The following is a 22009-nucleotide window of genomic DNA, read 5'->3' on the forward strand; positions in this document are numbered from 1 at the left end:
ATCCTGACTGAATTGGGAATAAAATTCAAGGGGAAAAGAGGGTCAACAATTCTAAGGGAGAGGAGCTGAAATGTTATTTGAGACATGCACAGAAAATAATAACCCTGGGATCATTTTATTTATTTATTTTTAAACTCTCAAAAAAACCATGTCAGTGATTCCTTTTTCCAAAACAGAAGCTAAGAACTGCCCATACTAAGCATGAAAAGCTAACACTTACAGTATTTTAATTATTTTCTAGCTTTAATATTCTGTATCACATAATTACATCACAGGAAGATTGGGTGTTCGCAACCAATGTCATTAAGGTTGAATCTTGATTCAACAACATGTGTAGACAGATGAGGCAGATATTTTTACCTATGTGGAGTGTCGTTACTACCGCATAGTCTATAGGAAGCATTAACAAAATATTCTCCTGGAATTACATTGTGGGAGTGCAGCTAAATTGTTTCCATACCTTAAGCTTGGCAGCCAGTCTTCCGAAGATGGCTATTTTTGCATGATAGTTCTCAGCCTGTAATACTGGTGGAAATCATGGGTCAGTTTGTGACATGGCCCAGGTGCACCAGATCTTGGGTAACAGGATTTTAAGTGACCTTATACGAAGATGCACTTTATACCCTGTTTTGAACTTAAGTGTAGAACTTCATAAATGTGGATTAGTGACTGTAGATTTCTTTTTTAAAAAAGAAAAGAAAAATAATGTAGAAAATTTGAAAGCACTGAAATGATATAACCTGACTTCAAACTGGATTAGATTATTCATAAAATTCCTAGTAGGGTAGCTAAACCATTAGCTGGGCTTCTTTCCTTACATAGGAGGCGGATAACCCAAGATGATATAAGCATAGCAGTTCCACAGCCTGGGGCCGATAGTTTTAACTAGGATGAACTGTTCTTAAACAATGTTTGTAATATGTTAGTGAGAAGTATGCTTTCCGTCAAAATTAGCTACGCATGTCTATTTGCCACATCTATTAATTCGCTGTGAAAAAATACAGGCTGGGAAGAATGTATTCTAAATCCCATTCTTTCCATTTGAGCTTCTGTTTCTTAATGGCTGCCCCCATTCCTCCAGTATCTGTCGGAAAACAGAGTTGCAGGGGCTGGATCTTATTTAATACTTGGTATATTTTAGGATCTCTTTGAATGATTAAAATAGCTTTATTAAGAGCTTAATAAATTAGACGGAACTAGAATGATTGAACTAACTTTCTTAAGATCTTAATAAATTAGAGGGAACTAAGTGTGATCCCATTTAAATCAAACTGAATTATATTCTCTTCATCATGTCATGGTAATTGCTTACTGGATTTTACACATTGGTAGATGAAGAATTTAAAAGTACAGATACATTTAAAACTTAATTGTTTCTTTTCTTAGGGGCATAAGTGATCTGTCCATTAGGTAGATGCAATATTTGTCTGGGGTGATTGACCATCAGAAGACACAAAGCAATTAGCTGGTGGGGAAGGAGTAGTGCTAGATCAGAAAGGTCAGCTCTTGGAGGAGGAAGGGTAGACAGGATGAAGATGTCAAGGGATGGATGGCATGCAGATCCCAAAAGAGGCATAGGCCCATCCAAAGTGCCCAGATCACTAATCTAAAATGTATTAACATCATACCCTTGTTTAGTGATTACATTCTCAGAATTTGCAAGAAGGAATATAAAGGAACATATTTCACAGCATTCACATTTTTTGCTTTTAATGTCTTCAGGAGAAAGAGGGGCAGGCAATGCAGTTGAGAGATGCACACTTCAGAAAAACAAAGGAGCTGAAAACGCTCCAGGAAAATGAGAAGTGTGTAACAGCTGAAATTGACGGACGTCGAGGACAGATGAAAAACCTACACAGCCGATTATTCCGACTAGATGCAGAGACACTTAAGCAACAAGAACTCATGTATAATCAGGTAAGGTAAGGTATGGTGTGTGTGTGTGTGTGTGTGTGTGTGTAGAGATTTCTCATTTCAGTTGGCTCTGGAACCCAGCAAGATGCAGCCAGTTACATAATTTTTGTGGCCAGAGAGCTTCTGCTATTGGGCGGTATAAAAATGTAATTAATTAATTAAATAAATATGTAAGTGACTGACCAAACAGAGGCCTAATCTACACCTGCCATTTATCCCAGGGTGGACAAGCACAAGAGAGATTTAAAAAAAAAATAGAAAGAAAAAAGTCAACATTCAAGACTTGGAGAAAGCTGTAGGTAATCACTCTTAACCCTCCATCACCATATTCACTAATCCTTAAACTTTTACCTATGGCAGACATCTCCTTCCTGAGGATTTCCTCCATTCTTAGTATTATCTTCTTGGTTTGCTGGTTTGAAATCCTGGAGGCAGAAGCCTAAACTGAATAATTTTAAACCTACTTGGTCAGCCACTCATTTACATACATCTCCTCTGTGTGTGTGTGTGTGTGTGTTTGTCTTGTATATGTGTTTTCATTGCAATTTCTGTTAACAGATTGTACAGTTCCATCTCTGTAGGCACACAGAGAAAATCTAGACACAAAGAAAAAAAATCTTAAACACAAAGAAAAATGTGTTTAAAATACATGTAGGAGTATATTGATTTGAGTTCTGAGTTAATTAAGATATTGTTCTACCCTTTTAATTATAAAATGTCTTTACCTGAAAGTAAGGATCATTGTTATCAATGGAACCTATTTCTAAAAAGAAAAAGAAGAAAAAAAAATCTTATTTCCTTAGAAGTGAATTCCATTTACTTCCAAGTAAATATGCTTTGAATTGGATTGTATGCTTCCTAAATCAGCTTTTTGCTGTGGCTCCTCTGAACCATGGCTGCTTCAGGGTAAATTTTTGAAGCAATACAAGAGATGAACATGCCCAAATCCTGTTATTTGTTAATGGGATTTATATGCATAACTCCTATGCACCACTTTGAAAATTTACCCCTCTCTATCAGCATCTACTGGTCGTGGTAAGATTGCTGCCCAGTTGTAAGCTTCCCTAGAGCAGGCTCTCTGGGATGGAGAAGCTTTGTTATATTTTTAGAAGATTACTTGTGAGCCAGCATCACACAGCAGCCATGTTAAGACAGTCTGCAAATGAGAAGGCCTATAGGCCAGAAACAATTGTAAAATAACAATAACTTAATTAGATGCCTGTCCTAAAGCTAATTTTTTTGTGTTGATATTTTAGCGCTTATAGAATTGGATCTAATTGTTTGTTTTTCAGCCTCTCTGTTAATTTTATTTTTTGCTTTAAAATGTTTTTAACAGGATTTTTATATACAGCAAGTGGAGAGACGGCTGTCACGCTTGCAGGGGGAGCTTAACACAGATGAGAGGCAAATTTTAGAAGCAAAAGTTGCTGAACTTACAAAGATAGCAGATGAAAAGAAACAGGCATACAATACTTTGCAAGCACAGCAGAAGAAACTTCAGGTAATGTGACTTTTGCATCTCATGAGATGTTGGCTGGTTTGTTGCATCTAAAGCAGTGATTAATTTGTATCCTATGGAAAAGTTTAATATAGTTCCACTTCAGAGCTAAGCAGGTTTAGCTCCAGCTAATATCTCAACAAGGGTTTACTTAGAAACACCTTAATCTCCTTGGAAGAAGAAACGGGTACAGATGTAACATAAAATAAAAGTAAGATGTGGTCAGACCCATTGGAAGCCATCCCCTGTGACCCAGTTATCCTGTGCCTCCCAGAAACCTTACAACTAAACAAGAATCAGTTTTCTTGATTAAGCTAAAAGCAACTTTTTTCTTTCTTTCCAGAATGACACTCATTTTATCAAGTTGGCCATGACTAAGACTGGAGAAGAAATGGCTGGTTTGAATACCAGAGTAGATGAGCTAAACCTTTTCACTGACAAATCAGAGAAGTTATTAAAAAAAGCCAGAGCGGATAAGCAGGTACGGTGATGATTCTTCCACAGCGACACATGAATGTTTCAAATGCATACATGCATGCCGCATTACTGCCTCAAACAAGTGCTTGGGATATTTGTGCTGTCAGATGGCCTTGCACATTGGTTGCTTTGTCACAATTGTGTACATGCTCTCAGAAATCAAATTATTCGGCGTTGTCAAAGTAAAAGTTACTGTAAAGGAAGTCAGGATTCACCTGACAACCCTGCAAGGTAGGCTCCTGGACCAAACGTCCTGAACTCCCCAGTTGCCCACCACCCTGCCCTGTCCACAAACGGGACGAGCCAGATGTTCACAGGAATAAACCACAGACACACATTTAGGGACCAAAGCAACTTTATTGCAACCACTAAAACTAACATGTAAGGCCTTGGTCGTAAAACAGCCCTTAAAAAAAATAGGAAGGGGAAGAATAAGGGAAGGGGGAGGAAAAGGGGATCTGGACAAGGAAGAGTGAGGAAAGAAGTGAGGAAAAGCTCTAATACTTAGCCGTTACCCCAAGAAGCGTTCATACGACCCCACACCCAGCCGAAATCCAGCTGGCCTTCTCCAGAATACCCATACACGTTAAAACATAAAAAACCTTTCTAAGTCTGGGCAACCTCCGTGGTTGCCTTGGACCTGACCTTCCCACTTGACATACGCACACACCACCAAGGAAGATGAAGGAACTTCATCATAAAGCCTTTTACCTCTTTTTGGGACCCCTGGTCCCATGACCTGAGTAAACCAACCAGTGCCCTTCCCTGGCTATAGCCCACCCCCCTCCCATAGGGGCCAAGCCACCTCTTTTCCCCACAGCTGGATCCCGTTAGTGTGTCCAGCGCCCTGATAATCTCCAGGTGCTGGTGGGAGCTGGACTGGCTCGAGACAGGAATGCCCTTGGCTGGCGGCCACCAAAGCCTGACACAGCCAGTTTGAACAATAGACCATAGATCCTACCTAGGGGCAGATCTTACGCCATCATAGCAACAGCAAGTCAAACGTACAGATTTGCACCCCTGTCCTTCGCAGTTACGTTTTATGAGACGTTGTATTTAGTACTGAACACTCTTCTTGTTTTGCCAATTGAAGGATTTGATGATTGAAGACAATCTCCTGAAGCTGGAACTGAAACGTGTAAGAGATACACTGTACAATAAGGCTGAGAAAGTCCTCTCGCTTGAAAAACGGAAGCAACAGTTGAAAACAGCAATGGAGGAAAGAACTGCGGACATCAAAGTTCATAAGGCAATGATTGAGACGCAGATAAGAGTAATAGAGCAGGAACGTCAGACTTTGAGGTAATTACCCCATGGGGTATATATGGAGCTGGGAATGGAATTCTCTTTTAAGAGTGTGTCTGATATTGAAGGAATTCATTGCAGTTGCAAAGGCCAAATTCATACTTGCTGCCTCTCCCAACCTGGGCAATGGCTAATGAAAAATGTTTCAGTAGCATATTTGCAGTACAGCCATTTCTTTATACTGCATGAAAGAAGTCCTTGCAATCCATTCCTCAGTCCACCACATGCTGAGAATGGTTTGGATGTATGCTTTACCACTCTGGCACTCATTATAGTTCAGAGCAGGCAACAGTTCAGTCTATTGATTGCATTTCCACGCACCCCTTCCTTCAAGAATCTCAGAAGCCCGTTGTTTTATCCTCATATATGTCTGATGTGGGTTGGGGTGAGAGACAGTGACTGGCCCAAAGTCATCCAGTAAACCTCATGAATAAATGGGAATTTGAACCTGGGTCTTCCCAGTTCTCGTTTAACACTCTAATCTCTGCACCAGGGCTCCCCAACCAGTTTGGACCTCTGGGCACATGTGGGGATTTGAGAACTGTTGTGGGCACCCCAACAAAATGGCTCCCATAGAGGATGGGGCGGGTCACATAATGGCTGCTGTGGATGCCTTGCTAGTCAAAAGGAGTGGAGGAGAGAAATAATTAGGATAGAGGCTGGGAGGGAAAGAGGGGGAAGCAGCCTGGCAAAAGGGTAGAGAAACAGCAAGGCGAGAAGCGAGGAGGAGGAGGAAAACCTGAGCTAAAGAGGAAGGGGGAACAGCAAGGCTAGCAATTGGGAAGGCAGGGAAAGTAACAATGCAAAGAGGTGGAGGGGAGAGAAAGATCAAGGCTAGAGCTCGAAAGGGAGAGAAAGAAGACTGCCCTAACTTTTTCCAGGGTTTTTCTTAAAAGGATTTTTTTTGAAGGGGGCAGGGAGGGGAGAACTTCCGGGCGCCATTGAAGGTTCCCGTGGGCCCTATGGTACTCATGGGCGCTGCGTTGGGGACTCCTGCTCTACACCATACTGCAGAAACTTCTAAGATTTGAATTACTGATGTCCTTGTACAAGTTCCCTACTTGGCTCTTCTTGCAAATTCATAATAGGGAACTTCTCATACAGGAACACGGCAGAAGCGAACACATCATTAACACGTATTCTCAAGCAGAATTCTGCTATCAGGAGCCTGCGTTTATATATGGCAGAAATGGGTCGAAGAAATGCTTGCTAAAAAAAAATCACAAATGCAAAGACTAGAACAGCAAAGGCCTGTTTTCTACAACTTTAAGTAATTGGGACGTAAGAATCTGTACAGCGGGTGGTTAAACCCAACTGGGAAATGAACACTCAGCCAGCTGATTTGGAAGCCGCTCCTTCCCGCCCCCCTCTTCCATCCAGAGCCCACGCAATAGGAAATTAGAGTGATTTAGTGTGACTGGAGCTTAACCCCTCGCCAAGCAGGCAGACTCCGTGTTCTTCCTTTGATAATTACATGACTAATTGGCACTTGCATATAATTTGATTTGGGGTTGTTTCCTGCTGTTGCTTATTCTCTTCTGGCAGTAGCAATATTAAGATACAATCAGCAGGGGGCACCTTTTGCAGCTGTAAAACTAAAATGCCAAAACTTTAAATATTTGGGTAAGATTCCTTGGATGGCTGCTCCCCATGATGCAAGAATTTGCAGTGTAATGTCATACTTTTCTTCCTCTGTGTGGGACTTGAGAAGAGTTGGGAGGACAGGGTGACAACAGTAGCTGGTACGCTGTCACTGGCAAAGAAAGCGATGACACATCAGTCTACTCTGAGCATTCACAAGCTCTCTCATAGGGGGCAGTAACTCCCCCAAGGGTGCATCCAGACAGGCAGCTTTTAGCATGGTCTGTTACTGGTAATTCCATGAGAAGGCAGTGCAGACTATATGTTGTTCCACAGTTTTGTTATGTGTTGTTTCTGTTTAAACACAAACGTATTTAACAAAACCGTGGTGGTTGCTTCTTCCAAAACGCTGCTTTGGAAGAGGACAATTCTCTGCCCCAAATTGTCCCCCCTTTAAGCTGCTTGTTTTTAGAAGATTTGACTGCCAAGGATTTGTTTCAAAGGTTTGCGTGTAGTGTGTAGCTCTGAGTTTAGTTGGGAGTCACAGGGAAATGAAAGAGAGCGCTCAAAACAAGGTTGTCTTAAACTTACAGGAAGCTTCACGGTCCATGCAGGAGGAACCCTAGGGAAACCCAATCTCAGTGAAGTATAAGCCTTTTAGTGCCATCCATCAACCCTGTATCCAGATGTACTGATGGGAAAGACATGACTTGTATTCTTACCTTCTAGCCATACCCGCCCACCCCAATCATTTGGAGAAATTCAGAGATAGTTGTATGTCCTCTTTCAGGTGCACCTGGTCACCTTTCACTTTGAGAACCGTGAAGCTATATATTTTTTCCTGTCAAATGTCTGAGATAATTTGTCTTTGAATTTTCCCTCTCAAACCAGTTCTGAGTTTCATGAGCGGCTGAGTAAAATTGAGAAACTGAAGGATAGATATGAAATTATTACCATCGTCATGATGCCCCCAGAAGGAGAAGAGGAGAAAACTCACACTTATTATGTCATCAAGGTAAACTTAGAATCAGAGTTGGAAGGGGTCATTGAGTCCAACTCCTTGCTCAGTCAGTGCAGGAATCCAGTTTAAAGCATCCCTGACAGATGGCTGTCCAGTCTCTGCTTGAATACTTCCAGCAACGAAGAGCCCACCAAATGCTCTGACCATTAGGAAACTTTTCCTGATGTTCAACTGAAATCTGCCTTCCTGTAACTTAAGCCCATTATTTCGTGTCCTACAGTCTTGGATGACAGAGAACAGGTTGCAACCCTCTGAAGGTAGTTGCAAAGTACTATTGTATCCCCCCTGTCTTCTCTTCTCCAGGCTAAACTTATCCAGTTCCTTCACTCTTTCCTTGTAGGACTTAGTTTCTACCCCCCTAATAATCTTTGGCCTAATCTACACCAAGCAGGATATTGCACTAAGAAAGCGGTATATAAACAGCAGGAGCCACACTACTGCTTTATAGCAGTATGGACCCATTGACACATACCATCTACCACTTTCATACTGCTATATCCTGCTTGGTGTGGCTCCTGCCTTTTATATACCACTTTTATAGTGCAATATCCTGCTTGGTGTAGATTTGGCCTTTGTTGCCCTGGCTATCCTGCTTCTATCCAGGGTGGAATTCATTCACATATCTAGTCATCAGCACTTTCTGGCTCTCCCATATTAGCAGCAGTTATAGTTTATTCAGGGGAACTGAACTGTAACTACCTGTTTTGTAATTATCGCCTGAGAACAGCACACCTTTGAGGTCATAACAACACCTGGTTTTAAGTAAGAATTCTTTGCATTTTCCATGTTTCCCTCCATCATGGGGGTTACCAAAGTTCATCTCAAGGCTTGCCGAAGGTAGAATCTAACTAAATTTCTACTTAGAGTAGACCCATTGAAATGAATGGGACTTAAATTAGTCATGAACAACTTAAGCCCCATTCACATCAAGTAGAAATTTAGTTGGATTCTACCCAGAGGTTGCACAATCACCGAAACTTTAAATGAGATAATATTTACAAACCAGAAGGAATATACAGAGAGGTGGGTCCCAGAGCTTGTAAAAAATCTATTCGTGGTATTTCTGTCTATTGAAACAGGGAAGACTGGCATTAGTACTACTCTGTTGTTAGGGGTTACTTTGCCGGATGTTGGTCTGGGAAGCAGAAATGTATATTCTTCCATGGATGGTCAGGACCTTATTTATTTATTTATTATTGTGAAAAAATAATGAAAAAAATCTTACATTGATTCATAAATACAAAGAATAACAAAGAAGAGTTATAAAACATAAGGTATTATAATTTCAATTCGACTTTGCTTTTATAGAACTCATAGGGTAAGATTCATATATAAATATAAAACCATGAGAGACATTTAAAATGATGGTGTGGAAGGTGTTTCAGAAAATATTTGAAAACTAAGTCCTTAGGAATGAAACTGGAGGCAACATTTTTGTAGCCTCTTGATCAAACGTTAGTAGGCTCACTTGGAATTTAGAATAGGTTTGAAATTGAAGTATAGGTTGAATAGCCACAGTCTATCCCATTCTTTGGGTTCTGTTACTCTATTACTGAAGTACTTGTTGAATAACTGCAGTCTATCCCATTCTTTGGGTTCTGTGACCTCTTGTGCACCCACCCCCAATTCAATGTTCTTTTTCAAAAGTGAAAAACCACTTTCTTTCAAAGCAGTGAGCATGTTTTGTTAGCTATTTTAGTGGGAAAGCCCTATTGGTCTTGGTGATTGTGTTCAAACTCAAGCATTTTCACAGATGATTCACAGAACTTCTCAGGTTAGGCACCACATATCCCACAAGTTCCATCGAGAGTTTAGTACGTTTGGCCTTTTGCTCCATATCAGCCTGGAAAGCTATGCCCGTGACTTCATGATCCGATCCTGACCCAGGCTTGAAATTAAACAGTGTTTTGATCTTTTATTTAACTGCTTGCTGCTATCCCTTTCTGATATTTGATTCAGTAATAATGCCCAGGTTAAAAAAGCATTCTTAGAATATTGCGGGAGTTTCATTATTCATCTTAGTTCTAATTTTATTTTAAGGCTGCCCAGGAAAAGGAGGATCTTCAGCGTGAAGGGGATACTTTGGATGCAAAGATCCACAAAGCTGAGAAAGAATGTCTAGCCCTAGAGAATACTCTGCACGTACTTAACAGCTGCAACAGCAATTATCGGGAGTCATTCAAGAAAGTTACTGAGAAAAGTAAGCGGGTTCTAGCTGTATGTGCAAGATGGAAATTTGAGGCACAAAAGGAGGACAGGGAAGAGCTGTGATTACTAACTGCACTGACAAGTAATTTACATGATGCCTTTGTTATCCCTTTTAGATCAGAACAGAAATCTAGATTGATGGAACTAGTGTGACACAGTGATGTTTTGAACTTGGGTGGTGAAGACTTAGTTCAAAGCTCTGCTCAGTCATGATGCTCATGGTCTGTCATCGGACTGTTTCAGGGATATATAAGGACGGCTACAAATGGGAAGGAGGGATAGAAAAAGGGAAAATAATTAAAACATATAGTACCAATATTTATTTATTTAATTATTACATTTCTATACCACCCAATAGCCAGAGCTATTGGGTTAAAATATTGTAACAAAAAAGAAAAAGAGTTCAAAATAAAAACATGATAAAACTAGCAGCAATAAATGAAATAAAACCAAATTAAAACCACCAGCAGAATACTATACAGTACTAAAGGCACTAAAAACAATTCTTAAAATGCCTGGGGGAATAAAAAGGAAGGCCATAATGTAGGGCACCAGGTTAGTCTCTCTGGGGAGCTTTCTATAAATGGGTGCCACCGCTGAAAAGGCTGTCTTGTCTTGCAGCCACCCAGCTTTCCTCATTTGGCCAGGAAACCTGGAGGAGGGCCTCACAAACAATGACCTTAATGTCTGGGTAGGTCAATATGGAAGGAGATGTACCGTATTTTCCGGCGTATAAGATGACCGGGCGTTTAAGACGACCCCCAACTTTTCCAGTTAAAATATAGAGTTTGGGATATACTCGCCGTATAAGACTACCCCTCTTCCAACGCACACCAAATAAAAATTAAAAAAAAATCAGATTTGATTTCAATCCTATTACCTCCTTCTCTGCCTCTCAGATCTCGCGCACGCACACACAGAACACAGACCTCCATCAGGAGTTGCTCGCCCCCCCATCGCTCTCCTTCCTTCCCTCCTTCGCGCTCTCTCACTCGCTTTCTCTCTCTCTCACACACACACAGAACACAGACCTCCGTTAGGAGTTGCTCGCCCCCCTCGCTCTCCTCCTTCCTTCCCTCGCGCTCTCTCGCTCGCTCGCTTTCTCTCTCTCACACACACACAGAACACAGACCTCCGTCAGGAGTTGCTCGCCCCCCCTCGCTCTCCTTCTTCCTTCCCTCCTTCGCGCTCTCTCACTCGCTTTCTCTCTCTCACACACAGAGAACACAGACCTCCGTCAGGAGTTGCTCGCCCCCCCTCGCTCTCCTTCTTCCTTCCCTCCCTCGCGCTCTCTCACTCGCTCGCTTTCTCTCTCTCTCTTACACACACACACACACAGAACACAGACCTCCGTCAGGAGTTGCTCACCCCCCCTCGCTCTCCTCCTTCCTTCCCTCCCTCCCTCGCGCTCTCTCACTCCCTCGCTTTCTCTCTCTCTCACACACACAGAACACAGACCTCCATCAGGAGTTGCTCGCCCCCCCTCGCTCTCCTCCTTCCTTCCCTCGCGCTCTCTCGCTCGCTCGCTTTCTCTCTCTCTCACACACACAGAACACAGACCTCCATCAGGAGTTGCTCGCCCCCCCTCGCTCTCCTCCTTCCTTCCCTCGCGCTCTCTCGCTCGCTCGCTTTCTCTCTCTCTCACACACACAGAACACAGACCTCCATCAGGAGTTGCTCGCCCCCCCTCGCTCTCCTCCTTCCTTCCCTCGCGCTCTCTCGCTCGCTCGCTTTCTCTCTCTCTCACACACACAGAACACAGACCTCCGTCAGGAGTTGCTCGCCTCCCCCTCGCTCTCCTCCTTCCTTCCCTCGCGCTCTCTCGCTCGCTCGCTTTCTCTCTCTCACACACACACAGAACACAGACCTCCGTCAGGAGTTGCTCGCCCCCCCTCGCTCTCCTTCTTCCTTCCCTCGCGCTCTCTCGCTCGCTCGCTTTCTCTCTCTCTCACACACACAGAACACAGACCTCCATCAGGAGTTGCTCGCCCCCCCTCGCTCTCCTCCTTCCTTCCCTCGCGCTCTCTCGCTCGCTCGCTTTCTCTCTCTCTCACACACACAGAACACAGACCTCCATCAGGAGTTGCTCGCCCCCCCTCGCTCTCCTCCTTCCTTCCCTCGCGCTCTCTCGCTCGCTCGCTTTCTCTCTCTCTCACACACACAGAACACAGACCTCCATCAGGAGTTGCTCGCCCCCCCTCGCTCTCCTCCTTCCTTCCCTCGCGCTCGCTCGCTCGCTCGCTTTCTCTCTCTCTCACACACACAGAACACAGACCTCCGTCAGGAGTTGCTCGCCTCCCCCTCGCTCTCCTCCTTCCTTCCCTCGCGCTCTCTCGCTCGCTCGCTTTCTCTCTCTCACACACACACAGAACACAGACCTCCGTCAGGAGTTGCTCGCCCCCCCTCGCTCTCCTTCTTCCTTCCCTCGCGCTCTCTCGCTCGCTCGCTTTCTCACACACACAGAACACAGACCTCCATCAGGAGTTGCTCGCCCCCCCTCGCTCTCCTCCTTCCTTCCCTCGCGCTCTCTCGCTCGCTCGCTTTCTCTCTCTCTCACACACACAGAACACAGACCTCCGTCAGGAGTTGCTCGCCTCCCCCTCGCTCTCCTCCTTCCTTCCCTCGCGCTCTCTCGCTCGCTCGCTTTCTCTCTCTCTCACACACACAGAACACAGACCTCCGTCAGGAGTTGCTCGCCTCCCCCTCGCTCTCCTCCTTCCTTCCCTCGCGCTCTCTCGCTCGCTTTCTCTCTCTCTCTCTCTCTCTCTCTCACACACACACAGAACTCAGGAGCTTGCGCTCCCTTTGCCTGCCTCAACCCCCGACACCCTCAGAACCCAAACAGTAAGTTTGGAAGTTACAGCACCCGCCCTATAAGACGGCACCCGGCGTATAAGACGACCCCCGACTTTTGAGAAGATTTCCTGGGTTAAAAAGTCGTCTTATACGCCGGAAAATACGGTAACTCCTTAGGTAGAGAGACCATGGATGCAACAGGATTGGCATGTCTGAACAGAAAGTTAAAAAAAACTATGAAAGGATTTCCTGTAATTTACAGAAGCTACCAAATTAAATTAACCAGCAGCCAGGTCCTCCTCTGCATGTTGCACTGGAGCCATAACTTGTCCCTGTCTCAGCACTTTATTGCTTGGGACAAAGGACCATTGCAAGATAAAAACAATATCAATCTTTAAAACAGTAAAAGGTTTACATATTTTGAACAAAGTTCACAATTTTAAATCAGCACATAAAACATTAAGAAGATGGATAAAATTAAACAAAGTGCAGCTTATACAACCGTAAAATATTGCAATTAAAAGGTTAAAAGAAGAGTCAAAATATTGTCAAGTTGCAACTATAAAATGTTCAGATCTCCAAGTTACTATGGCCCTTTACAGAAAGAGAGTCAGGTGAATAGAGGAACTTTTCTCTGCACCGTGCAGCTTTAGTCGCAAACGCTGCAACCCAACTTGCCCCACATATGTGCTACTTTGGTGGCTGACGGCACTAGGCCAAATGATTACATGGAGTTGTCTTTGAAGACTTCTTGGAAACAGTACAAAATGCTGCTGCTAGATTACTAAGAACAAATATAAGGAACATGTCCCAGTATTTAAACACCACCACCAGCTGCTGGTTCATTTCTAGACACAATTGAAGTCTCCCCAAACCTTACACTCATCTACCATGCCCCACCTTTGTATCCTACTCCACCCCCACCCCCACCTAAGATTATGAAGTGTGAGACTAGTAAGAGGGCCTTCTTGGTTGTAACTCCCTATATTTGGAATGGCCTTTCCAAAGAAACTCCATACCTTTTTCACACTAGTTGAAGACATTGCTATTTACAGTTTAGAAACCTTTTAAATAACCCACACTTCGTGCAAGCCTAGGAGTAAGAGGGAAAGAGAGGTGTGTGTGTGTGTGTGCGTGCGTGCATGCGCAATGGCAATAGCAGAGAAGGCAGAAGATGCAGGTGGATTAGAAACGCTTGGGCCCACCAAACGCCTCTTGAGGAAGAGGGGCCTGAGGACATACTTTTATTTATTTATTTATTACATTTTTTTACCACCCAATAGCCGAAGCTCTCTGGGCGGTTCACAAAAATTAAAACCATAATAAAACAACCAACAGGTTAAAAGCACAATTACAAAATACAGTATAAAAAGCACAACCAGGATAAAACCACGCAGCAAAATTGATATAAGATTAAAATACAGTGTTAGAACAGTAAAATTTAAATTTAAGTTAAAATTAAGTGTTAAAATACTGAGAGAATAAAAAAGTCTTCAGCTGGTGACGAAAGGAGTACAGTGTAGGCACCAGGCGGACCTCTCTGGGGAGCTCATTCCACAACTGGGGTGCCACAGCGGAGAAAGCCCTCCTAGTAGCCACCTGCCTCACTTCCTTTGGCAGGGGCTCACGGAGAAGGGCCCCTGTAGATGATCTTAAGGTCTGGGCAGGTACATATGGGAGGAGGCTTTCCTTCAAATAACCTTGCCCCAAACCGTTTAGGGCTTTAAATGTCAATACCAGCACTTTGAATCAGGCCTGGACCTGGACTGGCAGCCAATGAAGTTGTAAAAGGACTGGCGTAATGTGATCTTGTCAGCCAGTCCCTGTTAGTAAATGGGCTGCCCTGTTTTGTACCAGCCATTGATTTTAGAAGCACCTTTTTCTCATTATAAAGCAATGGTGTTGTAAGAAAAAGCAAGCTGACATACCGTGGAGGATGGCTCTGTTGTTTATATGAGAAAGACAAAAAGAGTCTACTTACCAGACTGAAATAACACCATAGTTGGAAAACAATATATTAGATGAGAACTCCGAAATCTTCCCCATCCATTTATACTTGAATATTAAAATACAATTTCAGCGTATTTGAAGCTGGGGAGAGCTTTTGCTATTAACTTTAGCTCCCTCTGCTGGTTCTATTACTTCATTATTATGCCATGATCATCCTTTTAAAGGTTCCTTGAAAGACTATGACAAAGCAGTTGGTTTTAATGAGAAACAAGTTTTAAAAAGGAAAGGACTTCTTTAAAGAAAATCATCTTAGGACTGTGCAGCCTTAAACCAACCTTAAACCATGATTAAGTAGTAGCTTACAATGACCTGGCTCGCACAATTGCAGGGTGATTAATAAGCAACGGTAGCTTGTTAACTAGTCAGTACGTGCCAGGCGCATCCTAGGAGGTAGGGGTGTGGATTAGCATAATTACCTTTGTCCACGTGGCTTGTCAGGTCATATGAACCTGGCCAGGTTAACAAGCCACTCAGATTCCATGGCCTACCATGGCTTATCTCCCCCTCCGTGATTTTGTGAACCCCATTATGTTGAACTGGCTCATAGGGGGTCCAGTTCATTGCATCATATAATTGTTATTCAGATTAGTTTAATGTACTGAAAATTTGTGAGTATTTGACCATACTGGAGGTGTTATTGCAGACTAGATAAGCTGGTTTTGAAATTTTGTTACATCTGAAGTGAGAAATATGCAGCCTCCCTACCTGGAGTGCATACCCTGCCCAACATCCAGAACTAATTGAAAGGGTTTTTATAGGTGAGGAGCATGAAGAGAAGGTGAAACTGGAACAAGAGAAAAGAGCCGCTGATGAGAAATACAGATACAAGCGAAGGCAGATCAAAGAGCTCCAGGAGGATATCCAGGTAAAGGGAATTCTGATTTTAGCTCAATATGTAGGTACTGCTATCATCTTTATCCAGATTTAAACTTTTCTGGGAACATTGTCATCATATCTGCCCACTGTATCTGTGAAGAACGACCCATGCTTTGCAGAATGCTACCTCCTCCTCCCCTCTTTATATTATGCTTCTCTGGGTATCTAATTCTGGGGGTGTTCTAAGAATACTACTGCAAACCTCAGATCTTGCATATTGGTTGCAGGTGGCAGAAGTCAAAATGTACATAGCAGTTTGAAAGCTTTGGTGTTTCTGCTCTAACTTGTACGTCGTATTTTGACCGAATCAACGAAGATAGCTTCAAATGCTTTTAGAGCCAGCATGCAAGTTGATAATGCAATGGACTGACCTGAGCTCAGATCCACCTTTAGCAATGGACTTGCTGGGATGTTTCTTTTTTTACTTACAGGGCTCTTCTAAAGCCTGGCATGGCTTATAAAGCATTATATATACTTGCCAAAGCTAGAGAAGAGAGAATTTTCCTTACCTGTGAATTCTCCTTCTACTTGTTAGACAGTGGTCCAGACACTGGGTGCTCTCATCTCTGCCCAACAGGAAGCAGGATCTTCTTTAATTGAAGAATTAAAAAAGAGGTGCTTCCTACTTCCTCCCTAATGAAGAGGTACTTCCTACTTCTTCCCTAAGGCCGTTATTTTCTCCTGCCTCTACAGTTTGCATGGCACATGAACAGATGCGGCCGCCACCAGCCACCTCTCCTGACACCAATTGGGGAAGAGGAATGGTGTGCAGGGGAATCTCTGGTTATCTCTGACATAGGAGGTAACAGTGGGGATGCTTCCAGGGGACCATGCTCCACCTTGTGGGGGGATTATTCAAGGAGGCATATATATCAGAAAGCCTAAGACATATAAATGTCAGTGCACGTAGTACTCATATGGAGAGTCTATGTATCATAAAATTAGATTTTGCACAGGCATAGGCTCCAGTTCAAACATGACAGCAAGCAGCAATAGCAGATGAGAGTAGGGCAAGCCAGACAAGTTGAGGTGGGTGGGTTTGTTGTATCCCATGTGCTTTCTCCAACTTGGTGCTCTCCCAGCATTGCTGGCTGGGGCTGATGGGAGATGAAGTTCAAAACACCTGGAGGACATCAGGTTAGGAAAGGTTGCTCTACCCATAAATAGCTGCACAAATCCTGCTAATTGTGTATGTTTATCTTTTGATCTATTTTAATTCTGGATTGGCATCTGACTGGGTACAGTACTCTGAACCTTGCAAAGATGGGATAGAAAGAAAGTAAATAAACACTCAATTGCCTAAGCTCTGTTCTAACTCTTCCTATGAATATCAAACTACTGTGCTCATTTTACAGATCTGAGCTGTGACTACAAAACAAGAGAATACACAAATGTATACTTTCTCTTACTGTGTAGAGTTTACCTTATTGCATGAATTGTTTTTTTTTAAAAAAAAACCTGCTTCAGAACATGTATTTATTTTAAAAAAAACCAGCTTCAAAACAATTTATGTAATTTTTATTCCTCCAGTCGATGCAAGGTACTCTAGATATGCTTTTGAAAGATGAGACTGTCTACAGTGAAAGAAAAAGAGAGAAACAAGTAAAAATGCTGCGGTTAACCAAAGATATAGAAGATCAGAAGCCCAAAATAGAAAGAGTCACAAAACAGGTTGGTTTAAATTAATATTGTGTAACAGGTTTAGCTTACAATAAAATGATAGACTTGGAGGTCAACATTATCAGCTATTACCAAAATATGTACTATGAAGATCTACTAACATAAAAACTAACAGTTACCTTAGCATTTGTTAAACAATGCTTGAAATTATTTCTAAAGGTTTCTCGACTATCCAGAGAAATCCGAGCATTAAAGAACACCCAGTCAGAAACACAAGAAGAAAAGGATATTGAACTTCGTGCACTGAAAGACTTCAGCAAATCCATGGATAAAATGCTGATTGCTGTTTCAGAAGCAAATCCAGATTTAAACACAGCCTTTCAGAGATATTTTGAACAGGTACTATTTCTTGTTGGCTCAGATTTTCTTGTTCATAATTTATTTCAATGACTTGCAGGCAGATGTCATGCTAAACCATCATTCACCATAGCAGAAATGTGTTGCATCAAAATTTCAGGTTGTGCAATCCCCTTCTGGTGTTGCCATGAGGAATTCAGGAACTTCTGCTTATGTTTTGCATTCAACTGCAACTTGCTGTCCTAAGAACCCAACAAACTGTGGGTAATCTTAACTATGATGGAAACAAGGCAACTTCAAACCATGGTTTACAAAGCTGGATTGTTACTACTAACCATAGTAAAATTGAGCCACAGTTTAGGGTTGAGATGTAATAGGAAACTGCAGTAAAACTAAAACAAGCTTCCGGTCTCCTTGCAGCCACACCAGAGGACAGTGGAGTAGCCCAAAGTTCAATAGGCCTGCTCATGTTGTGCTAAACTATATGGCTATTTCAAACTAATATCCTAATACAAAATCAGTGTGTTTGTTTATATCCATTTATGGTCTGCTATATTCTAATACTTTTTAAAAAACTTTTAGGCTTCCATACAGTTTTCTCCAACTTCTTCTCGCCTTAGCTTTCAATCATCTGCTCGGAGCTCATCATTCTCAAGCATGTAAGTGCTATTATTATTATTATTATTATTAGCTTTAGAATTAAATCTTTCTTACTGAATAGCGACTACATCATTGATCCAAGTGGTACAGGCATGGTTTATGTTTGCAAGTTACTCGTCTTTCCTGATAGGCCACTTGGCAGGGCTGAGAAATAGATTGTCACAGTGACTTACAAATTCAAAGCTCCCACTTAGTTTTGCTCCTGCCTTCTGGCTAGAGAACAGGGTCCTTCAGCTTAGATAGCTTTTCAGCAAGTTGAGATAGAACTGTATTCTAAATAATAATAAAACATGTTAGTTACCCTAATGAAAAGGGAAATGGGTTGTTGTTTTTAAAAAGGACCTCTTCAATCCCCACCTCCAAAATCTGGCACACTTGCTCCCTTAGATGTTTCAGTGGACTTATCTGTGTGTTTCTGCAGCAACGCAGTTTATTGAAATAAACCCCTATTTGGGGTATAAAACTGTTTTTCAGGGGCAACTCTCATTGTCTAATTCTTTCACAGAATGATGTCATGTTTTGCACCCAAACGCACTGGGCTCATTTCAGTAGATTTCCTTGTACCTACAGACGACCCCTTATTTGGGTGTGTGGGTTGGAGGAAGAGAGGTCACAAGAACACCCATCTATTCCAGCACTCTGTTCACACAGTGGCCAACCAGCTGTTTATTTTTTATTATTATTTATTACATGTATATCCCGCCCTTTTTCCTCCAAGGAACCCAAGGCAGCATACATAATCCTCCTCCTCTCCATGTTATCCTCACAACAACCCTGTGAGGTAGGTTGGGCTGAGAGTCTGTGACTGGACCAAAGTCACCTAGTGGGTTTCCATGGCTGAGTGAGGACTAGAACCTGGATCTCCCGACTCCCAGTCAAACACCTTAGCCACTACATCACTGTTGACCAGAAACCCACAATTAGGAGCTTCCCTGATCCTCCTAATTGTTGCAAGGCCACTTGCTCCCAGTCATCTTGGGTACTCAGGAGGGATTCATCTAGGATACCAGGGAATCCTCTGATAGGAAAAGGCAAAAGCTTGCATGCGAGGAAAAGTGGGGTAAACCAAAAACATGACAGCCACTTTAGAATAGGCTCTGGCCTCTCCCCCCCCCCCCCCCGCCCATTACTTAGGTCTACTCTTTGGGCTATTAACTATCAGACCAAAAATATTTCCATATAAGCAAGAGGTAGAAGATAAATTGCATGGAAATATTTTCGGTTGGAAACAGTTAATACTACTTGGCATTTACATAGCGCTTCAAGGAGCTTCAAATATATTACCTTGTTATGCTTAAAATAATCCTGTAAAATCTGATGGCACACGGAGATTGAAAGAGTAGCTTTCTTAACACCACCTAGTGAGTTCATGGCAGAATTTGAACCAGGAAAGTCATAATTTATAGTTCAGTCTCTTGGTCACTTTACTACATAAGTAACAGGAAAGCCCTCTAATTTAGGAGTGGCTGATGAACCACAATTTCTTGGTGAGTTTGTAATCCACGCATGGGATGTACACAGGGGGTTGGACTTGATGGCCTTATAGGACCCATCCAACTCTACTATTCTATGGTATGTTAATAGGCACTGCTTTGGAGATTATTCTAATGTACTGAATGAGAGAGGAGGAACTTGCAGGCATTTTCCTGGAAGAAATAATGTTTTGTATTATTTCTCAGCTTTCACCCTGTTTTGCAGTGTTGAAATTATGGATCCACAAATTTATACAGGAAAATAGGATATAAAGGCTGTGTTACTTTGTAGGTCATTGTGAATATCACTTAGAATGTTAGGCTGGTTTCAGGAACACTCTTAAATTTGGGAAAGACTGGGGATGGGATTTCTATCCCTACTAAGCTTTAGGGATGTGTATCTTTCACAATATTCAGTTCAGACCCCAGTCTCAATCTCAATTCAGATATCCAAATCTCAATTATTGGGAGGCACCAATCATTGGAAATCAACAAAGGACTGTAACTTTCCCTGTTTGTCAGAATTGGATGAGATTTGCAGACAAATAGATGCAGGGTATTTTTTGTGAGTGTTATGCCCCTTTACATATTGATTTTTAAAAACAATTTATTTCCTGGCTGAGTTGGATGACATTTGCAGGGAGAGTTGCCTCTTCTGAGAGGGTCAAGCCTATCACATTTCCTCTGAATAAGTGAAGGGAGCACCCTTTGTTCAAGAGCAGCCTTTATGGTTTTGGGGTACCAAAATGGATGTACTTATCTCCCTACGTCTTTCTGAGAGCAATTGTTATGAAAATAAAATACATAGAGGTGGGCCTCACGAAGAGTTTCAGAAGGATAGGTGTAGAGGATTTTGTTATTGTTGAAGGTGAGCATTCAAATTTGTGTGTGTGTAATTTGCTTCCCATTATCTCCCTCCATGGGTGGGGGTGGGTTTTTTTGCATGAAAATAGCATATGTCATAGAAATGTTAACCTGCAAAATTTCAGAAGGATGTGTGCTGGGGCCTAGGGAGTTATGATGAAAGAAATAGATATTAAGGCTTTATTAACTACACCCCCTACTCTTGGTCCCTCCCCAAACTATATTATTCCTTTTATGATGAGCTTTGGGGAAAATGTGTCAATTTTTGGAGACCATGAGGCTGTTCGCATGACAAGACAGCCCACCATGGCTTATTTAACCCACAATGATACGGTGTATGTGGCCACTATTTTGAATATGCAACCCCTGCTTCAGCTTGAGAGCTTCGGCTATTGGGAGGTATAAAAATGTAATAAAATAAATAAATTGTCATGTCGTGTGAAGCTGGAAAGGTAGGTTATGTGAGGTTAAGCAACCCTTGCATAACCCATGGCCTGTTTTAGGGTTATACAAAAGTTATTTAACTCACATAACCCACGCTCCCTAGGTTTGCACATGATAATCCTTGAGCGGGGGTTAATTTTGCAACCTGGTCTTGCAGCTTGCTGTGGGTTAAATAACCCACAAGCTGTGGCGTCTCATCCAGACCTATCAGTGTTTCTTGTGTCCTTCCAAATCACTAATTAATCTTTAAGAGTGTTCAGATTTGGTCTGCTTCAGAGGAGCTTCCATTTCAGTGCTGGCATCTTCCAAATCAGCCTGATTCGGTTGTACATCACCTAAATTCAGAGCACATCCCTACTACTTTTCACTATCAGTTGATGCAATTTAAAACAGCTGCCACTAGTGAATATTAGAGAAGCTATCCCATAAACATATTTTGTTTCATGCAGAGAACTTCTCTAGCTTTCATTTTTATGATTATATATTTAGTGTGATGGCTTTCTTTTGTCTTCTAGATCTGCCAAGAGTTCAGCTTCAGCTTCCAGTCAAGCACAACTTAACATTGTATCTCTAACTCTGAGCCCCGAACCTACTGTTTTTTCACGTCCTCCTAGTCAGGGTAGTATATCTGCATCCTCTCCTAGCAGAAGCCCCAATTAGGATTCAGTATTGCACTGCAGAGTATGTCTCAGTGCTTTTAGGAGAAGTCTATCCCTTATTTAGAAATAGTTCTTAAACTGCAGTATATTTGATCTTTTTGGGTAAGTAGCTAAAAGTTATTCAGTGTAGGTGATATTGAACAAGCGGAGTTATTGGCAAATTGAATAAATGTTTAAGAAAAATCTTCACTTTACTTTAGTGTTATGAAAACCATGTTCACTGACTTTTATTTCTCATATTTCTTCT

At 42.2% G+C, this 22009-nt stretch overlaps 1 protein-coding gene across 1 annotated transcript in view; it reads left to right on the forward strand.

The window, feature by feature from the left end:
* CCDC39 (coiled-coil domain 39 molecular ruler complex subunit) overlaps positions 1 to 21763 on the forward strand; it is a 35597-nt gene extending 13834 nt beyond the window's left edge. Inside the window, exons 10-20 of the mRNA XM_063131882.1 lie at positions 1723 to 1917; positions 3251 to 3415; positions 3756 to 3893; positions 4983 to 5191; positions 7667 to 7790; positions 9837 to 9996; positions 15569 to 15675; positions 17217 to 17357; positions 17526 to 17705; positions 18246 to 18322; positions 21619 to 21763. Of these exons, the coding sequence (XP_062987952.1) occupies positions 1723 to 1917; positions 3251 to 3415; positions 3756 to 3893; positions 4983 to 5191; positions 7667 to 7790; positions 9837 to 9996; positions 15569 to 15675; positions 17217 to 17357; positions 17526 to 17705; positions 18246 to 18322; positions 21619 to 21763 (1641 nt within the window). The remainder of the gene's footprint in view (positions 1 to 1722; positions 1918 to 3250; positions 3416 to 3755; positions 3894 to 4982; positions 5192 to 7666; positions 7791 to 9836; positions 9997 to 15568; positions 15676 to 17216; positions 17358 to 17525; positions 17706 to 18245; positions 18323 to 21618) is intronic.
* The last annotated feature ends 246 nt before the right edge of the window (positions 21764 to 22009 follow it).

This window comes from Elgaria multicarinata, chromosome 8, assembly GCF_023053635.1.
Source record: "Elgaria multicarinata webbii isolate HBS135686 ecotype San Diego chromosome 8, rElgMul1.1.pri, whole genome shotgun sequence".
Classification (NCBI taxonomy): Eukaryota; Metazoa; Chordata; class Lepidosauria; order Squamata; family Anguidae; genus Elgaria; species Elgaria multicarinata.